Raw genomic sequence first — 19,033 nt, 5'->3', positions numbered from 1 at the left:
TTAAATTGAGAAAAATGTAAAATTCAGTTCCTCAGTCACACTAGCCTGAAGTGCTCGATAGCTGCATATGGCTAGTAGCTACCATGTTCGACAGTGCATAGAATATTTGTCTTGCAGAAGGTTGTTGGAAAGCTTTGACTTAATTGTTCTTCAAAATTCCCAGGTGTATTCTGGGGGTGTTTGCCCACCACCTCAATCCCAACTCATGGAACCTTCTTCTCTGATTTTATTACCCTGCAGCTCCACACTCGCCTTTCTCAAAACGGGCTGTGTATTTACTCAACATTTACTACTAAGTACTCACTCAAGGAGTCACACATAACCCAAGCCTGAATGTTACTTAGGTTCGGGGGCATACTGACCTGCTTTCACTATTCACCTGGCTCTACCTCTAGTCCCAAACTGCCCTCTGGCTGACGATCACGGAAGACTGCAGGCACGTTACTATCAAGTGCTACTTGGCACCCAAGATCTACCTAGTTTCAATTTTCATCCAGGGCTGCATAAATGTTTTTGTCCTGTCAGGGTTCCTTAAAGCAACTTGATGGCAGTGACCACATGTATATTTTTTGCAAGTGTCAGTTTAGATCCTTAATGATAATTGCTTTGGGTCTGACATTGGCTCACAACTCTCCTCAGAACAATTTGAATATGAACTGAGTATTAAGTATCAGGAAATTCTGGTCAATGTTCCCAAGTGCAATAATGCTACTTACAGGTTAAGTATTTTTTAAAAAATGCATGCTCAAGTATTTCAACCAAATGTCAAGCGGCTTCCAACTGCTTCCTAGCAAAAATAGAGATGAAGCAACTATTAGAAATGTAATCTGTTAAATGTAGGTAATGAGCAAATAGGTGATCAATGTACTGGTCTTTTGAGCCTTCCTAGTTTAAATTTTTTGTAAGTCGAAAAAAATGTCACACAACTGGTAAATCCTGTGGGCTTCAGTAATTTTTTCTTAACTGTGTCCCTTTTTATTGCTGAATAGGTATTCAATTTGGAATATACATTTTGTTTAGTCATTCACCAGTTGGTGGGTACTCACTGTTTCCAGTTTTTGGCTATTATGAATAATACTGCAATGATTACTCACATGCAAGTCTTTATATAGGCGTCAGTGGTTTTACAAATAAGCTTAAAACATTAATGTTTGATTAAGAATGGCTTATGCTGGGGCGCCTGGGTGGCACAGTGGTTAAGCACCTGCCTTCGGCTCAGGGCGTGATCCCGGCATTATGGGATCGAGCCCCACACCAGGCTCCTCTGCTATGAGCCTGCTTCTTCCTCTCCCACTCCCCCTGCTTGTGTTCCCTCTCTTGCTGGCTGTCTCTATCTCTGTCGAATAAATAAATAAAATCTTAAAAAAAAAAAAAAAAGAATGGCTTATGCTGCTCAGGCTTCATTCAGTAATGTTTTTCAAGCCTGAAGTTTAATAAATTTTAATAAAATCAAAATGACAATTTCCAGGAAAGTTTCTTCTGGTTAATTTCACTTTCTGGTGAGGGTTTGACATGACATTTGTTTCAATGTTTAGTATGTTTTGTTTCTGCTTTTGCAAACATAGTACAGTGAGCTTCACAATGTTTCACAGATGATTAAAGATTTTGCAGGGTCTCCTGCCAACTATTCTGAACAGTAAGATGCCCCAGTGAACAATGTCAAACAGAATGTTGACCTGACTTTGAATCTGGAATACAGCATGACATTGCTTTTACAAATAATTCCCTAGCATGTTGTTTTAATCTACTTCTAATCATCTTACTACCATTTTTCAGTGCCTAACTATCTGCCAGGCACACTACATACTTGAATACTCGCAGGTAGCTCACAGATTGCTGGCACGTGGTGGGGGTACACCAGTGAAGATGGCAGCACTGCCCCGCTCTCTTGCCATATAGCGCACAGGCCTGGATTGTACCTGAAGTCGGCCTTCCAAGTCTGTTCTATCCCACCACTTGGTGCCAACCTGCACGTGTTACTGCCTCTTTAAAAATTCTGCATACCGAAGAAGTAACTTGGTTTGTTTTCATAGCCTGATACCAGTAGCAGTAGTATGCTACCAAACTTTTACTCTAATTTCAATAAAGTGGACTACCTATGTGTACTTGCCCATCTGAGATACTAACGAGAACTAACATTTACTGGGGCACAATATATATCAGACACTAATAGGCTCTTTTTAGTAATCTCAAAATATCTACGGAATAGATACAATTATTACCCACATTTTATAACTCAGAACAGTGATGAGTTTCAAAGAAGTGAAGCTGCCCAAGGATGAGAAAAGATTATTTCCTTCAAATACTGACCAAGAATGTTGGTGACTTAGAAACCATGTCATTTCAGAAGTTAAAAGAATTTTTTAAAAGTTTATTTTTGTCTTAGCCAGCAGATATCAAACATCTTTTTATTTTTTTCCCAAAGATTTCATTTATTTATTCGAGAGGAGAGAGCGTGCCTGAGAGCGAGCGAGAGAGCGCACAAGCTGGGGGGAGGGGCAGAGGGAGGAGAAGCAGACACCCCACTGAGCAGGAATACCAACACAGGGCTGGATCCTAGAACCCTGGCATCATGACCTGAGCCGAAGGCAGATGCTTAACCGACAGACCCGCCGAGGTGCCCCGCCCCTATTTATTTTTACTTTCAAGTAAACTCCACATCCAAGGTGGGTCTCTAATTCATGACCCCAAGATCAAGAGTCGTATGCTCTATCGACTGAGCCAGCTTGTTGCCCCAAACTATCTTAATTTTTAAAAGTAACTTTGTTGGGGCCTCTAGTAGGCTCACTTGGTTAAGCATATCACTTGATCTCTCCATCTTGAATTCCAGACCCACATTGGGTGTGGAACATACTTACAAAAAAAAAAAAAAAAAAAAGGTAACTTTGTTATTTCTCCAACCTTTTATTTGAATCATGCATTCATTTGCAGCCAACAAGTGCTCCAAAGAAAAATCTCCAAATTGTGAAGAAAATAGGCATATTTTTCCTTTCAGAAAAATCAAAGCTAAAATGTTTAGCTATTTTTTTCTTTCAATTAGCAACAATCGCGCCTTGGATAAACCTCATTGACTACGATACTGCCACTGCACAAAGCTAGAATGTTTAGCTATTAAAAGAGTTTCCCCCAACTTGTTTTACATCGAGTGACTTCACTGTAGTGGCTCAGGAAGGGGCAGGCTCCCTCTTTCCAAATCACCCCCATCAGACATCACCTGCCGCTAAGTAGCAAGACAGAGGTTTGGACTGGATGCCCCATCCAAGGAGTCTTCAAAGTGATCAGACCTTCAAGTCTGGCCTCTGAAGGAAAAAAAATCTTAATTTAGGAGAAAATAGTGCTTTAGGACCACTCCTCCAAATCTACATTCTTCAACAGTCGAAGGAAAAAAGGTCAAATACTGATGTACCTCAAGGCTATGTACGGGCCCTCCATGCTTGGCAGCTATCCTTGGTGTAACTGCTTTCCATGTGAGCTTCTTCCTTGACTTCTGGGGTAAGCACGATGATGCCAATGCTGTCTCACAGTCATTAGCACCATCATCCTTTCTGTAAGGATTTCAGATGATGGTACAGGGCTGGTTTAAGTCTTCCTTTTGCATTTGTATTTGGGGGTCCTGTTTGGGATTTTTTGCTTGTCTTTGCTTGTAGGCTCCATGCCCAATGTGGGCTTGAACTCACCACCCTGAGATCAAGAGTCACGTGCTCTACCAAGTGAGTCAGCCAAGTGCCCCTTAATTCTTCCTTTTGCATTTAGAGAAAACTGTCACCTTATGCAAAAGTACATGCAAAAAGTAATGCAAAAACTACAAACACGTTGAAATTAAACACGAAATCTTAGGAATCAAAAATAACACAGGGGCTAAAAAAATAAAATCTTAAAAAAGGGGTGCTTGGCTGGCTCAGTCAGTGGAGCATGCCACTCTTTTTTTTTTTTTTTTTTAAAGATTTTATTTATTTTATTCGACAGAGATAGAGACAGCCAGCGAGAGAGGGAACACAAGCAGGGGGAGTGGGAGAGGAAGAAGCAGGCTCATAGCGGAGGAGCCTGATGTGGGACTCGATCCCATAACGCCGGGATCACGCCCTGAGCCAAAGGCAGACGCTTAACCGCTGTGCCACCCAGGCGCCCTGGAGCATGCCACTCTTGATCTTGGAGTAGTGAGTTCAAGTCCCACAATAGGGGAAGAGATTACTTAAAAAAATAGAATCTTAAAACAAAAAAAATTTTTTTTAAATAACCGTGGTATGAGGTAGTCAATAGTGTAGCTTATATGTGCATCACCCCACCTCACCCTTGCCAGAGGCAAGGTCAGGTTATCATGTTCCAACAGTCGAGTCTGAAATAGCAACCTAAACCAAGACCAAGCTGGACTGTTCTATCCAAAGGAAGCCCAAGTGTCTTCTGCAGTGGAATTTCTGTGTAAGTCAGCTCCACACACCAGGGCAGTGGGATGTAGTTCCCTCGGCAGCAGAGCGGTATTTGGAGATTAATATTGAAAGCTGCGCTTGGTCTGGATATCATCAAGAATCTGCTGTAGCTCCTCATCTTCAAACCGCCCCTCCAGGCTACAGGAAGAAAACCAAAAGAAATGAGTGTCTCAGCGACCCACAATATACTCTTTTTTAACACATGCTAATCTTTGAGCACCACTTGCCCACTTCTCTGAACGAACATACACCTCTACCCTTCAGCTCTGTTTCTGCCGTTCCTTTTAAAAACATATGAAGGGTTTCAGAGATTTAAGAAAGTATAGAAAATAAGTTAACCTTAACAGTTACCACTACTTGATTTAAATTTCTTTAATAAACACAACAGGAACAAATTAATGGCTCTGTGTATGTTCCCTCGTCACAATACCTTCCCCAGAATTAAGCATTATCCTAAATTTGTATTTATCATTCCTACACATTTAAAAAAATTTTTTAAAATTTATTTGACAGAGAGAGAGAGCACGCGCACAAGCAGGGGGAGCAGCAGCCAGAGGGAGAAGGAGAAGCAGGCTCCCCGCTGAGCAGGGAGCCTGACATGGGGCTCCATCCCAGGTCTCTGGGATCATGACCCAAGCTGAAGGCGGACGCCTAACCAGCTGAGCCACCCAGGTGCCCCTCCTGTACATATTTTTATACTTACTATATACATATGTAAATGTATCTTTAAGCCATACGCAGCACTGTTTTTAAACTTTATAGGAAATGGCATCATACCACATGTATCCTTCTGCAATTTTTTCACTCTAAACTGACTTCGGTATTTGTTATTATTCCATGTTGTTCCAGTTCATTAATTTTTCACTGCTACATAAATGATTTATATATTTACCCATCCTCTTGTTTACTGACAGACTGTCAAATTTCTGTTCTCACTAACACTGCAGTAATGAACATTAGAATACATGCCTTCTATGGAACTGCATGAGTTGCTTTTAGGCATGTATCCAGGAACGGATTTTTGGGTCACAGGGTATAATCATCTTTAACTCTACTAGATGTAGCCAAATTGCTCTCCAAAGTGACTACACTAATTTGCACTCCTACCACCAGTGTGAGAGATTCAGCTGTTCCACATTTTTGCTAACAGTTGGTGTGCTATAAAACCATCATTTTCATACACTGTTAAAAAAGCCACCCCATTCAATGTTGGTGCTAACTGTCCCGATTTTAAATGCATACATCTTTTAGAAATAGTAATTCTACTTGTAGGAATTTAATATACAGAACTTAGCACAGTGACTGTACTAACCTTGGGATCAGTGCCTTTGACTCCTCAGCAGTCTCTGGGCAAAGGTTGGCCAAACAGGCCAACTCAAACTTATGAAGCTTCTTCTGGAGCAACAAGCTGACCGTGGGGAAGAAAATGAAAACAAAACAAAACAAAACAAAAATCAAAGAATGATAAGTAGGAAAAAGAAAATCAAAGGTAGTTAGCAAGTAAGAAAAAGTAAAGCACTTGCAATCTTTCTATATGGTTAGCTTGGCTACAAAATCCCACTTTCAAAGCACATCCTGTTCCTATTCCTGGAGAACAGGAAGTTACAATGAAATCAGGCAGACAACAAAAGCGAGCAGAGCACATCAGGCCTGAGAACCCCTTGCTATTATAACTTTTGAAAAACTACTTATATATATACCTCACGGATTATATAATCTTTTCGCCAAGAATTTATTTTGCTGTTCTCTGCTCTTATCACTCTACCTTGCTTCTTTCGTCATTAATGTTATGTCAAACATATGATGTTTGTGTATCTTAACTTGGAAGAAATTCTCTTTTAAACTTATCTTAAAAAAAAAAAAAGTATCTAAAAAATAAATACAGGCAAACCTTACTTTGTACAAATGTGTGTAAACTGCATCTTATTTTAAATGCACTTCTAGTTCAAACTGTATAAAACGCTGTCACATCCTATCTTGGCTTCTTACACATTTGCTGCCTGGGTGGCTCAGTTGGTTAAGCATGTGCCTTTGGCTTAGGTCATGATCCCAGGGTCCTGGGATCAAGTCGGGCTCTCTGCTCAGCAGGGAGTCTACTTCTTCCTCTCCCTCTGTTCTCTCTCTCAAATAAATAAATAAAATCTTAAAAAAAAAAAATAGAGCTCATCCATGGTAAATTTGGTTTCAGAGAAGACCTTAATTATCTGTTCAGAAACAAAACATTTACAATGTTTATCATTCTATTACAAGCATATTAGTTATACAGAATTTCAAAAATACAGGACAGAAAAACAAAAGCTACCCATATCACTACCTACACAAAATCAATGTAATTACCTTAGTGTACCATTCCAAACACTTTTCTGTTTTAGAATATAAACTCACACATTCTGTTTCATGACTTTCTGCCACTTAGTAATGTCACTTAGTAAAGCTATATTCATTTACTAAAGAAAATATTATAAACTTAGTTACATGGGAAGAGGTTTACTATATATATACACACACACACGTATATGTGCATATGTATATACATATACAGACACATACACTAGCTGATAAAGTAGTCTATGTATCCGTGTGGAGGGGTTTGTTATAAAATGAACATATGTTCATTTATAAACAATGCAAAGAAATCCCCAAAAGGTGAAAATAACCTGAAATCCTACCCAAAAATAACATTAACATTTTCATGGAGATCCCCTTCCCTTCCTCTTTATATCCAAAAAAAAAAAAAAAAAAAAAAATGGGGAGGACAGTATAACTTTAAAAAAAGAAAAGGAATCGTAACAAATGTTATTCTGTGATTGGCCTTTTTTCAACAACACAGTAGCTGTTTTCCACATTAGTACACACATAACTCCATTTTTTTTTTTTTTTTTGCTTTATGCCACCAAGTTTCAGGATTATTTATTACTCAGCAATACGTAACCTGAACAGATCTCATTCCCCACTAGCTGCCACCAAAAATTCATTAACCTTAATAAAAGCATAATATTAATTCCTGTCTAACCAAAGTGTCCCTCCTTGAATCAAATGAGCACTTATCTGTTCTTAACAATAATCTTGCCAAGGGGTATTCCTGGGACCAGAGATTGGAGGTGAAGAACACTTGAGTGAATAATACTGCCAATGAGAGGTCTGGTGATACCAATTCTTGCAATTACAAAACGGCAGAAGTGTGTGTTCATGGAACTATAATCTCCTGTGGTTCCCAGTACACATAACTCCACCTTGAACATAGCATTCCACTGAAAGGCTGTGCCATAATTAATATATCAAATTTCCTGCTGTTGAACATTTCAACTGTTTCTAATTATTCACCATTTATCTTTTTAAAATTTATTTGAGAGATAGAGACAGTGAGAGTGGGGAGGGGCAGAGAAAGAGGAAGAGAATTTCAAGCTGATTCCCTGCTGAGCACAGAGCCCAACGTGGGGCTCATGCCCATGACCTAAGCCAAAATCAAGAGTCGGGATACTCAAACGATGGAGAATCTTAAGCAGGCTCCCCACCTAGCACAGAGCCCAATGTGAGCTCATCTCACGACCCTGAGATCATGATCTGAGCCAAAATCAAGAGTTGGACGCTTAACCAATTGAGCCACCCAGGTGCCCCTACAATTCACCATTTTAAATAGTGCTTTTTGAACATCATGTATACTTCTTTGTGTATTTAACTACTGTGTGTTTTAAAGATAAATTCCTGAAGTCGAATTATCCAGTCAAAGCAAAGGATAGGAGTCTCAAGAGACAGTGCCCTAAAACTGCTTCACGAGCACACACCTCCACCAGCAATAAATCCTGTTTCCCCATTTCCCCTACTCATTCCATGTAGGTTTCCCATTCTGTTTAATCTTTTCAAATCTACTTAGCTCTTTTACCATTTCCTTGATTTCCTTGAAGATGAGCATTATTTCACAAGAATTAGCAAGCCATTTGAAGTTCTCAAATTGAACGTCTAATTGGAGACTGTCCATTTTTAAAAACTGGTGTTATCTCTTTATTCTTTGTTGGAGCTTTTAATATTAAGGATATAAAAAACTTAAGGATAACAATCCTTTCCCCATTTATTTATACTTACATTTTACACATGGCATTTAATTTATGTAGGGAAGTTTAAAGATATTTATGCAAATTCATTTATTCACTATTTAATGCCTACAATGCGGTTAACACAGTGATGAATACAACCAACTTCCTGCCATCACAAAGCTTACATTCAACTGGTCAGTCAAGTTCCCCACATTTAAAGTCCTACTAGCCACAGCCAAAACAATACATTCCTTTACTTATATTATCAAGCAGCACTTTTATTCACCATGGTTTATACTCAAATCCTTAATTCCTTAGGAATTAAGTTTGGTATAAGGTGTAGCGTTCGAACTTTGTTTTAAAATATTTCCTCACTGGGGTGCCTGGGTGGCTCAACTGGTTAAGCGTCCAACTCTTGATTTTGGCTCAGGTCATGATCTCAGGGTCATGAGATGAGCCCACATTGGGCTCTGTGCTAGGTGGGGAGCCTGCTTAAGATTCTCTCTCCCTCCCTCCCCAACACCACGTGTGCTCTAGCTCTCTAAAAAAAATAAGTAAACTCTGTTAAAGATATTTCCTCTCTAAATAATAGTGCCATCTTTACCATATATTGGACTCACATAAAATTGATTTGTATTTGAATCTTCTCAATTTTTTTTGAAGATTTATTTATTTTTGAGAGAGAGAGAAAGCATGCATGTGTTGGGGGGCGGGGGGGGGGGGAGAGAATCTTAAGCAGACTCCATGCTGAGCGTAAAGCATCACACAGGCTTGATCTCACAACCCCGGCATTGTAAGCAGACGCTTAACCAACTGAGCCACCCAGGCACTCCCTCCCCTTTCCTTTTTCTTAAAATTTTTCCTGACAATTCTGCCAATTTAAGATCATTTTATTAGCTCCCCCTCATTCCCCCGAGGCTGCAGAATGGCCCTAAATGTATACATTAATTTGGGGAGAACCAACATGTTTATAATACTGAGACCTTTTATTCATGAATGTGTCCAGGCCATCTCCTAGGCCCAGCAGCTTGCAGTTCTGCTTGGAAGCACTGCACATTTCCTTCCAATCTTTTCTCCATGTGTACATCCACACTTTTTAGAAGATACACATACTTGCTTTTTAGAAAGAAGATTATATATATACTTCATATACAATCTCATCACTTTCATTTTCTACCAAAATTTGAATGACAATATATTAGCTCACCAAATGATTTACCAAGATTTATTTAATTACTGTTGAATGTTTTGGGTTCCCCCCCACCTTGGCTATTATAAATAGCTTTCTGAAAGTATCTGTGTATATACATCTCTTTTGTACACCTGCTTTTCCTAAGGGAGTACTTCTCAAGCATTTTCACTGGAGCAGAGCAAACAAGTATCCTTAGGCGACCTGGGGGCACAGGCTCAAATGACTTTCTGCATCTGCAAGGTTTTAAATCTTGTAATTTAATTCAAGAATTCCACAATATGCTGGTATCTGTTTGCTTTGATGTAGAAATGTTCTAAATCACCTACCATCAAATAAAACTGATATTTGAAGATGTGTTTTTCCCATGGCCTCTTATACGCCTTAGCACATCACTGTTTTCCAGGTTACATCCGACCCAATTTGAGAAGCAATACCTTAGGAAAAAATGCTAAATGCTGCCTTCTGAGAGGCAGAGCAAGGATTCAGAAAGAATTCTCCTGATTTATATTTATCAACATATAAAGATCTTGAAGACATTTCAGGTGAATAATAAATAAGCCCATTTCATTAAAAAAAAAAAAAAACCCACAAACACTGCTATGCGTTTTTGATAGGTGTATATGTATGTATGTGAATGCATGGAAAAGATCTGGAAGACTAAGAATAAACTAACAGCGGTTATTGTGCAGGATGGTCATTGGGATTTCAGGTATATGGGAAGGTGGCCAAAGAGAATTTTGGTCTTACAAGCGATTTGACAAAGACGTTATTTTTCTTACATCAATGGTACAAATGATGCCCACGGGATGGCAGTGGTGGAGGCAAAAGCATTTTACACGCAGATGTCCAACAGTTTGGATTAATAAAAACTTTCTTTTAGCACTCACCTACGGACACTGGCAATGGTCTCTCTGTTTTTGAAACGACTGAAACGGGCTGTGTAATTTAAAGTTTTCATGAAGACCTCAGAAAGTTCCTGTTCATCCTCTGCACTCTCATTCTGTTGCTTTCGATGCTCCAGAAGCATATGAACTTCTGAATTTAGTAGCGTCTCAGCTGTTTCAAACTCTATTTGTGAGAAGCACAAATGTCAGCTGAAAATATTCCTTCAAAAGACAGCTTCTAAATGTTCATTTTGCCTTGAGACTAACAGCAGCTTTTTGTCCCTTCATAAATCCAGAGGCTTCATATACACGGCTTTAACTTCGTCCAGACTGATCTGCCACAAGGCACAGGAGAGTTCATAATATACTAAAATTTAGCTCAATCTGGCTAGACAGTTTCTAACATCAAAGAACCTGACCTGGATGTGCTATTAAACAATGACACATCATTATCCTAATGAGGCCAATTACTGATTTCAAAATAGAGCACAGCCAACAATTACTCCTCTTTAGCTTCTTTGAGCTGATAATCTAGTTCCATAATACTAATATTATACTCTCAATTTTAAGAATTATTACATGTTAAGGAGGGCCAAAATGTGGCAACACACATTAATAACGCATCCCAGATTCTATTTTTGTACCTGTACAGATCTGTTATTTACTCATTTGCTCAGATCACTGCCTATTATATACTAGGCATTGGACCTGTGGCCAGAAGTCCCTACCCTCTAGATTTCATAATTTTTAAAGAAGATTTTATTTATTTATTTATTTATTTATTTATTTATTTATTTATTTATTTGTCAGAGAGAGAGAGAGACAACACGAGCACAAGCAGAGGGAGGAGCAGAGGCAGGTTCCCCACTGAGCTGGGAGCCCGATACGGCACTCGATCTCAGAAGGTACTCGATCCCAGGATTCTGATTGTGACCTGAGCCAAAGGCAGACGCTCAACCTACTGAGCCACCCAGGCGGCGCTAGATTTCATCTTATGTAGTTTCCCAACTAAACCTACTCCAAATATTTACCATCACACAAATCTTGACGCTCATTTATTTTTTCTACCTTTAAGTTTTTATTTAAATTCCAGTGAGTTATGGGGCGCCTGGGTGGCTCAGTCTGTTAAGCATCTGCCTTCGACTCAGGTCATGATCCCAGGGTCCTGGGATCGAGCCCCGCATTGGGCTCCCTGCTCGGTGAGCCTGCTTCTCCCTCTCCCTCTGCCTGCCGCTCCCCCTGCTTGTGCTGTCAAATAAATAAATAAAAATAAAATCTAAAAAACAAAACAAAAAAATACTTTCTCTTAAAAAAAAAATTCCAGGGAGTTAACATACAGTATCATATTATTTTCAGTTGTGTAAGTTAGTGATTCATCACTTACATGACACCCAACAAGTGCCCTCCTTAATACCCACTGCCCATTTAACCCACCCACCTCACCTCCAGCAACCCTCAGTTTTTTCTCTCTAGTTAAGTCTATTTTCTGATTTGCCCCTCTATGTTCATCTGTTTTGTTTCTTAAATTCCACGTATGAGTGAAATCATACGGTATTTGTCTTTCTCTGACTTATTTTGCTTAGCATGATACTCTATCTCCATCCACATTGCTGCAAATGGCAAGATTTCATTCTTTTTTATGGCTGAACAATATTCCATTCCACATCTTCTTTATCCATTCATCAGTTGATGGACATTTGGACTCAACCTTGATACTATCTTATTTTTCTTGATACTCATTTAAAATAATCCTCTTGACCAGTAAGAATATCAGTGAGCAAACTTTAAAAACGAGGTTTAGAGGGGCGCCTGGGTGGCTCAGTTGGTTAAGCATCTGCCTTTGGCTCAGGTCATGATCCCAGGGTCCTGGGATCAAGTCTGCTTTGGGTTTCTTGCTCAGTGGAGAGCCTGCTTTTCCCTCTCCCTCTGCTGCTCCCCCTGCTTGTGCTCCCTCACTCTCTCTCACATAAGTAAATAAAATCTTAAAAACAAAAACAACAAGGTTTAAAGAGAAAAACCTGGGACACCTGAGTGGCTCAGTTGGTTAAGTAAGCATCTGCCTTCGGCTCGGGTCATGATCCCAGGGTCTTGGGATGGAGCCCCACATCAGGATCCTTGCTCAGCAGGGAGCCTGCTTCTCCCACAGCCTGCTCTGCCTCTTCTGCCTGCCACCCTCCCAGTTTGTGAATGCACACACGTTCTCTCTCTCTGACAAATAAATAAAATCTTAAAAAATAATAAAAATAAAAAAATAAAAGAACAGGACGAGGGGTCTGGCTCGCTCAGTTGGTAGAATATTTGACACTTGATCTCGGGATGGTGAGTGCAAGCCCCACACTGGGCCTAGAGCTAAAAAGAAAAAAGAAAAAAAAAAGAAAAAAAGAAAGAAAAAGGACTACACAATTTATCGTCAAAATTTTAAAAGGCTATAGCATTCCTTTTGCATAATCTAATTTTTACAAAGAAAAAGGTGTATGTATGTATTTATAAATAAACATAAAATTAGTTTGGAAGGATAAACACTAAATTGTTTACAGTACTGCCTCTGGGTGAAAGGGTGTGGAGTTGACTTTTTTTTAAACTGTGTATACAATAATTTAAAAACAGGTGGGTATTGTTAAGGTTTCCCCATTTACTTTGCATTTTCCAGTACCTGCAAAATATGGTATTTAAAAAATCTTAAGCTTCCTGCTTATTTTCAGTTTCTAAATTACAAATAAAGTAGAACTCACTGCACAAAGGAAGTTCGCTGATAGCGAAATGTGCTGTACTTGTAGCCATCTGACAAAGACTCTGACCAAACGCTAGCCAGGCTCCTCTGAGCCCTGGTTTTGGGCCTCAACTTTGGCCCAAAAAGACATGAACAAAATTCTAAAATAATTTCTAACAGCTCAAGGCCACGTTCCTAGGTTGACCCTATACCCTTTAAAGCACCTGCCAGGGGGCGCCTGGGTGGCTCAGTCCTTCAGCTCAGGTCATGATCCCAGGATGCTGGGATCGAGCCCAGCATCCGGTTCCCTGCTTCTCCCTCTGCGTGTGTTCCCTCTCTCGCTGTGTCTCTCTCTGTCAAATAAGTAAAATCTTAAAAAAAAAATAAAATAAAATAAAGCACCTACCAGTGAAAAACGGACAGCTGCTTTTAAAAATAATGTACTGTTTGTCACAGCAACACCTGAAGATAGGGCCCCTGTTTCTCAGTTCAGAGAAAGAGCTGTGGGAGTAGAAGCCTAAATCCCATAAGCACCAGCTAACAAACCAAAATGGGTTTCAAACGGACCACTCAATCCCCCATCCCGCTTTTTGTAATTTTTCACTTCCTTGATCCTATGGAGACTCGGCTAACCCTTCCACTCCTTCATTCTCCCTTTGAAACGCCCAGTCACCTTTGTACAAGTCGCAACTGAGTTCAGTCCACGCTAGCCTCTTTTCCCTATAGCAATCGTGTTATTACTTTTTTTTTTTTTTTTTTTTTTAAAGCAGGCTCCGTGCCCAGGCTCAGGACCCTGAGATTAACACTAACAGGCTCGTGTTGCCGCGGTGGCTCAGTCGTTAAGCGTCTGCCTTTGGAGCACGTCATGATCCCAGAGTCCTTGGATTGATCCCGGTGCGGGCTTCCCCGCTGAGCAGGGAGTCTCCTAGTCTCTCTCCCTCTGCCTCCCACCTCTTCCCCCCTCCCCATGCTCTCTCTCAAATAAATAAGTAAAATGTTAAAAAAAAAAAAAAAAAAAAAAGACTAGCATGCTCTACGGATTGAGCCAGCCAGGCGCCCGTACAATGGTGTATTACTTATTAAAATCTGTCCTTACCACTGTAACTAGTGTCGGCTTTGTTCATCCTAGCCACATCTCTGCAGCACTTCGCGGTTTATCAGATAAAATAAACGAGTACTAAGAGGCTACTCAGGGGCAGTGTGGCGCTGGGCGCCGAAGTTTCCAGGGTAGCAGGCGTGGAATCTAACTGGCCCCTCTCGAGGAACCCTGGCGGTGCCCGCCCGGGCCCCTCCCATGGCCGCATCCCCATCCTCCCCGCCCCGCTCCGCGTCGGCTACCAGCCCGGCTGCCCACCACGGCCAGGCCTTGGGCGAGGCGTGTGCAACGCCAGGCCTGCGGCGAACACGCAGCACAGCGCAGCAGTCGCGCAGCCCCAGCCCCACCTTTGGGGAAGATAAGCTGTGAGGCGTCCTCCTCTACGTCGCCGGCCCGCGGGTCGCTACCGCCAGCCGCCATCGCCACAGCAGGCCGGGGCTCACCGCGCTGGGAAACGCACGCACACGCCGGAAGCACTCCCACGCCGGAAGCGCCGAAGCGCGGGCCTCGGCCCTGGAAGGGGCGTGGTCGAAAAGGGCGGGGTAGATAGGCCCGGAAGGGAGGCTGGCGGGAGCGGCGTGGACCTCCAGGCTGCCGGCCGACCGGGGCGGCGGGGGCGTGGAGCTTCGTGGGGCAGCGAAGATTCCTTTGCCGCGCGTGCTGGGACTGGTTTATTTGGCCTTTCTGAGCCTCAGCTTCCTCACCTGTGAAGTGTCGTAAGGCCAGCTTGCCAGGGCCCGGGAAGGGTTAGAGGAAATGCAGAAACGCGCTAAGTGACTGAGCCGATGAACTCCCGGGGATGGAAAGCTGGGTTAGTGACTCCGAAAACAAACGGTGGAACTTCTTTTAACGCTTAAATATTTACAAAATTTGATTGGGGTGGCTGGCTCGCTTAGTCGGTTGAGCCCCTTATTGAGTGTAGAGGTTACTTGAAAGTCTTTAAAAAATTGATTTGTAATGGATTATTCTTTTTTTTTCTTTTTTTTTTTTTTAAAGATTTTATTTATTTATTTGACAGAGATAGAGACAGCCAGCGAGAGAGGGAACACAGGCAGGGGGAGTGGGAGAGGAAGAAGCAGGCTCATAGCAGAGGAGCCTGATGTGGGGCTTAATCCCAGAACGCCAGGATCACGCCCTGAGCCGAAGGCAGATGCTTAACCGCTGTGCCACTCAAGCGCCCCTGTAATGGATTATTCTGATACTTCTGAGCACGTGGGAAGTGATACTGAGAGGCCTTTAATACATTTGTTGTAATATTTGGATGATACATAGAAAAGTAAGCAAATGAAAAGTGATGCTGTTTTCAACTTAAGAGAAAATAGAAGATTGTACAACAAAGGAAATAATCAGTCCATTACTTGTCTCTGTGGTGAACGATGTTAGGTATCATTTAAACTATTTTTACGAAAAAATGAATGAAGATATTACCAGACAAGAATATATACCTGTATTCTTTTGATTTATAAATATAATTTTTACAAAATTAATTTGCTGTTTCTGTATTTCCAGAAGAAATGTATTGGGAAAAATAATAGTAGGTTATATAGCATAGGCAGAACTTAAGGACTGTTTCAAAGCAGTTTCCTACACAGTTCATTAGAGGCATAGCATAGGATGGCAGTCCTGATAAGGAGTCTGGGGACGTGAGCAGCAACTGGGTGTGAGAAATGGGCCTGGAACTCAGCGTAGACCTCTTTTTTTTCCATCTCTCCATCCAACAGGCCCTTACAGAGCACCTAATGCCTACTGGACCTTACCATGTGCAGGCCCAAGGACTAGCTGGATACCCAACACTTGGTATCTTCTACACACTTGCAGTAGGAGAGACATCAACAGGTGAAGAAGAAAGGAGAAAAATAATACACAGGATGATGTTTCACAAGGTGGTTTGTCCATAACATTTTCATTCAGGAAACCATTATAAACATTTAGTGGAAAGCTCTGGAGTTAAAAAGATGACTCAGTCATAAATCTGTCCCTACAAGGAGATCACCAAAAGTAGTTGATGCAAGATCTGGACTTATTTTTCATAATAAAAGAAAGTGGAAAGTGGTAAGAGAAAAGAGAGAAGTCAAGGAAAATGCTATGGAAGGATCCATAGCAAAAAAAAGTCACTTCTGGTTGGGGGTAGGTGAGTTACAAGAGTTCTGAGGAGCAGGGGTTGGCACTGAAACTGCTCTTTAACATTTAGTCAGAGATGGGGGAGGAGTAACATGAATGAAATTATCAGGTACATATGAGGAATATTTACTCTTTAAGGTAATTTCATATTTCAGTTTCCTTAAATGTAATTTTCATTATATTATTCTTGGGAAATGAAGAAAAACAGTAATTATACAGAACTTACACAAATGTTTGCTGTAATAAATATTAATGTTGCTATATCATTTTTTCTTTTTTTTAATTTTTAAAAAGATTTTTATTTGTTTGAGAGAGAGAGCAGAGCAGGAGACAGAACATGAGTTAAGGTGGGAGAGAGGCAGAAGGAGAGGGAGAAGCAGATTTCCCGCTGAGCAGGATCCGAGCCAAAGGCAGGCGCTTAACAGACTTGAGCCATCCAGGTGCCCCTTTATCATTTTTTCAATCCAAATAATAATTTACACCTTTTGTTACCTTTTGGTGTACTCAAAGAATCTCTTGTGGACTGAATCACTAATGTCTTTCCTGGACCCAAGTGTTCTGCCCCTAATATAGTATGGTGTTTCCCATTTTCAAAGTTAATGTACATTCAAAGTTAATGTACAGAATCTCCCAATTTAAGCTATTCTCTCATAAATTAAAAAAAAAAAAAAAATCTTGGCACCCGCTGCTGGAAGGAAGTCTGCTGGTAAGTGCTACCAAGGAAGTCAAAGGAATAAACATGTAACCCTCTCCTTTTTGCTATTAATACAATCTCTAGAAACGGAATGCGGTGTATGGGGGTGGGAGGAGGTTGTGTGATTCTGCAAAGAGCCCTTGACTTCCAGGTACAAAAACCAGGGGGCTGCCCTGGAAGTCCCACTCTTGGATTCTAAAGCCTGTCTGGCCTGTGGCAGTGTGACAGGGCAGTGAGCCCTGTGCTGGCACTGTTAGATTCTACCTGAAAAGCCCTCTCTTCTTGAGGTCAAGCTGGGCTTCCTGCAGCACCCACCTCTTTCAGAAAGCCTGTCCTGACTTGAAGAGCATAGTTAAGCTTCCTCCTTTCACATGTGCAGAGTAGCTTAGGGTTCTGAGAGGGTTTGATACTTGCCCAGTTGTCCCCACCTACATCTGGCACTGGACAACAGTTCAGAGAGTCACAGCCATCCAGCCATTGCAACAGTGTGCTGGCATCTGGGCAAAGCCTTTCCAGCAGGCTACCTTGGAGGTTCACAGTCCTGTCACAAAGCAGAACATTTGGCTCAGAGAAGTAACTAGCTGTCTGGCTCATAAAGAGCAGGACCGAGATTTGAGCTCAGGCCTAGCAGCCTGCCAGCCTAAAGATTCCAGGATCAGCATCCTGGGTTTCTTCTTTCGTCAGGAACCAGGGTGCGATCAAAGAAAGAATGGCCATACTGGGGATAGTCGGTGGGAGGTCAGATTGGCAGCAGGATCTTGAGTGGCTCACGGTGACTTTGAGACCTCTTTCCTGTTCAGTTCCCCCAGCAAAAGTTACAGTCTTGAAACTGGAGGGGTCACTTGTTTTTCCTTTTTCCATTTGCTCTAGCATACAGAACCTCACGGAATCAGAGAGTAAGGAGCAGGAAGAGATCCTGGAATCCTTGTCGGAGTTTCATTTTAGAATGAGGAAAACAGACTCAGAAGGAACAGCACTTGCAGTATGTTCCTCAGGACACTGCTATGATTCTTTGTACGGTATTGGTTCAGAGTCAAGTCCTTCAAGCAGCTCACTGAATAGTTATCTCAAAGCCAGGTATTCAAGCCAAGGTCAAATCCTAGACTGATCTGGAAGCAGCTTTAGAGCACCTCCCCCACCCCCAGAATTGGACCCACTGATCTCTGACCAGGTGGCTTAGTTCACATGATTAAATTGGCACATTTTAGGGGCGCCTGGGTGGCTCAGTCAGGTGTCTGCCTTCTGCTCAAGTCATGATCCTGGGGTCCTGGGTCGAGCCCTGCGTTAGGCTTCCTGCTCAGGGGAAGAATCTGCTTCTCCCTCTCCCTCTGTGCATGCTCTTTCTCAAATAAAATCTTTAAAAAGCTAAATACAATGGCAAAGTTTAGGTCATACACATTTTACCACCACCACCAGCACACACACACACGCACAGCCAACAACAACAACAACAAAAAAACAAAAAACCCAATGATATGGAATTTCATGATGTTTAACTGCAGGCAGTATTATGATATGGAACACTAATTTCTAGAACCAAAATTTCTCTTTAAGAAACAGAGAATCTGGGCTGCCTGGGTGGTTCCATCTGTTAAGCGTCTCACTCTTGGTTTCAGCTCAGGTGATATCTCAGGGTGACCCTCTCTCCCTCTGCCCCTTCCCCCTGCTCCCTCTTAAATAAATCTTAAAAGGAAAAACAAAATACACGGAGAATCCTTCTCAGACACCCCAGCGTTATCACCAATTTGTGTTTAAACAGTTGCTTGTAGTAGATTTCCAAATTATCTAACCCCGACAGCATGCATAACTGTAGCCATAGGCTTAGGAGTTCTGCCAAGTGTAAGGGCCTCAGAACTGGGTATCTTTAAAAAAGGG

The 19,033-nt window shown here is 41.5% G+C and overlaps 1 protein-coding gene and 1 non-coding gene across 2 annotated transcripts; both read right to left on the bottom strand.

The window, feature by feature from the left end:
• Positions 1 to 2,952: 2,952 nt before the first annotated feature.
• On the bottom strand, positions 2,953 to 3,097 carry LOC123779519 (U4 spliceosomal RNA). The gene has a single exon (XR_006776208.1). It is a non-coding gene; the product is annotated as a U4 spliceosomal RNA (small nuclear RNA).
• An 824-nt stretch (positions 3,098 to 3,921) lies between these two features.
• On the bottom strand, positions 3,922 to 14,832 carry POLR2D (RNA polymerase II subunit D). The gene is made up of 4 exons (XM_045777718.2): positions 14,691 to 14,832; positions 10,541 to 10,721; positions 5,740 to 5,835; positions 3,922 to 4,565 (listed from the first exon to the last, which is right to left on the bottom strand). Exons 1-4 carry the CDS (start codon positions 14,761 to 14,763, stop codon positions 4,487 to 4,489), a joined length of 429 nt encoding a protein of 142 aa, XP_045633674.1. The 5' UTR covers positions 14,764 to 14,832; the 3' UTR covers positions 3,922 to 4,486.
• Between the last annotated feature and the right edge of the window lie 4,201 nt (positions 14,833 to 19,033).

Source organism: Ursus americanus, chromosome 1, assembly GCF_024610735.1.
Source record: "Ursus americanus isolate L20-20 chromosome 1, mUrsAme1.1.p, whole genome shotgun sequence".
Classification (NCBI taxonomy): domain Eukaryota; kingdom Metazoa; phylum Chordata; class Mammalia; order Carnivora; family Ursidae; genus Ursus; species Ursus americanus.
The sequence above is the reverse complement of the archived record's forward strand: the minus strand, read 5'-3'. Positions and strand labels throughout refer to the sequence as shown.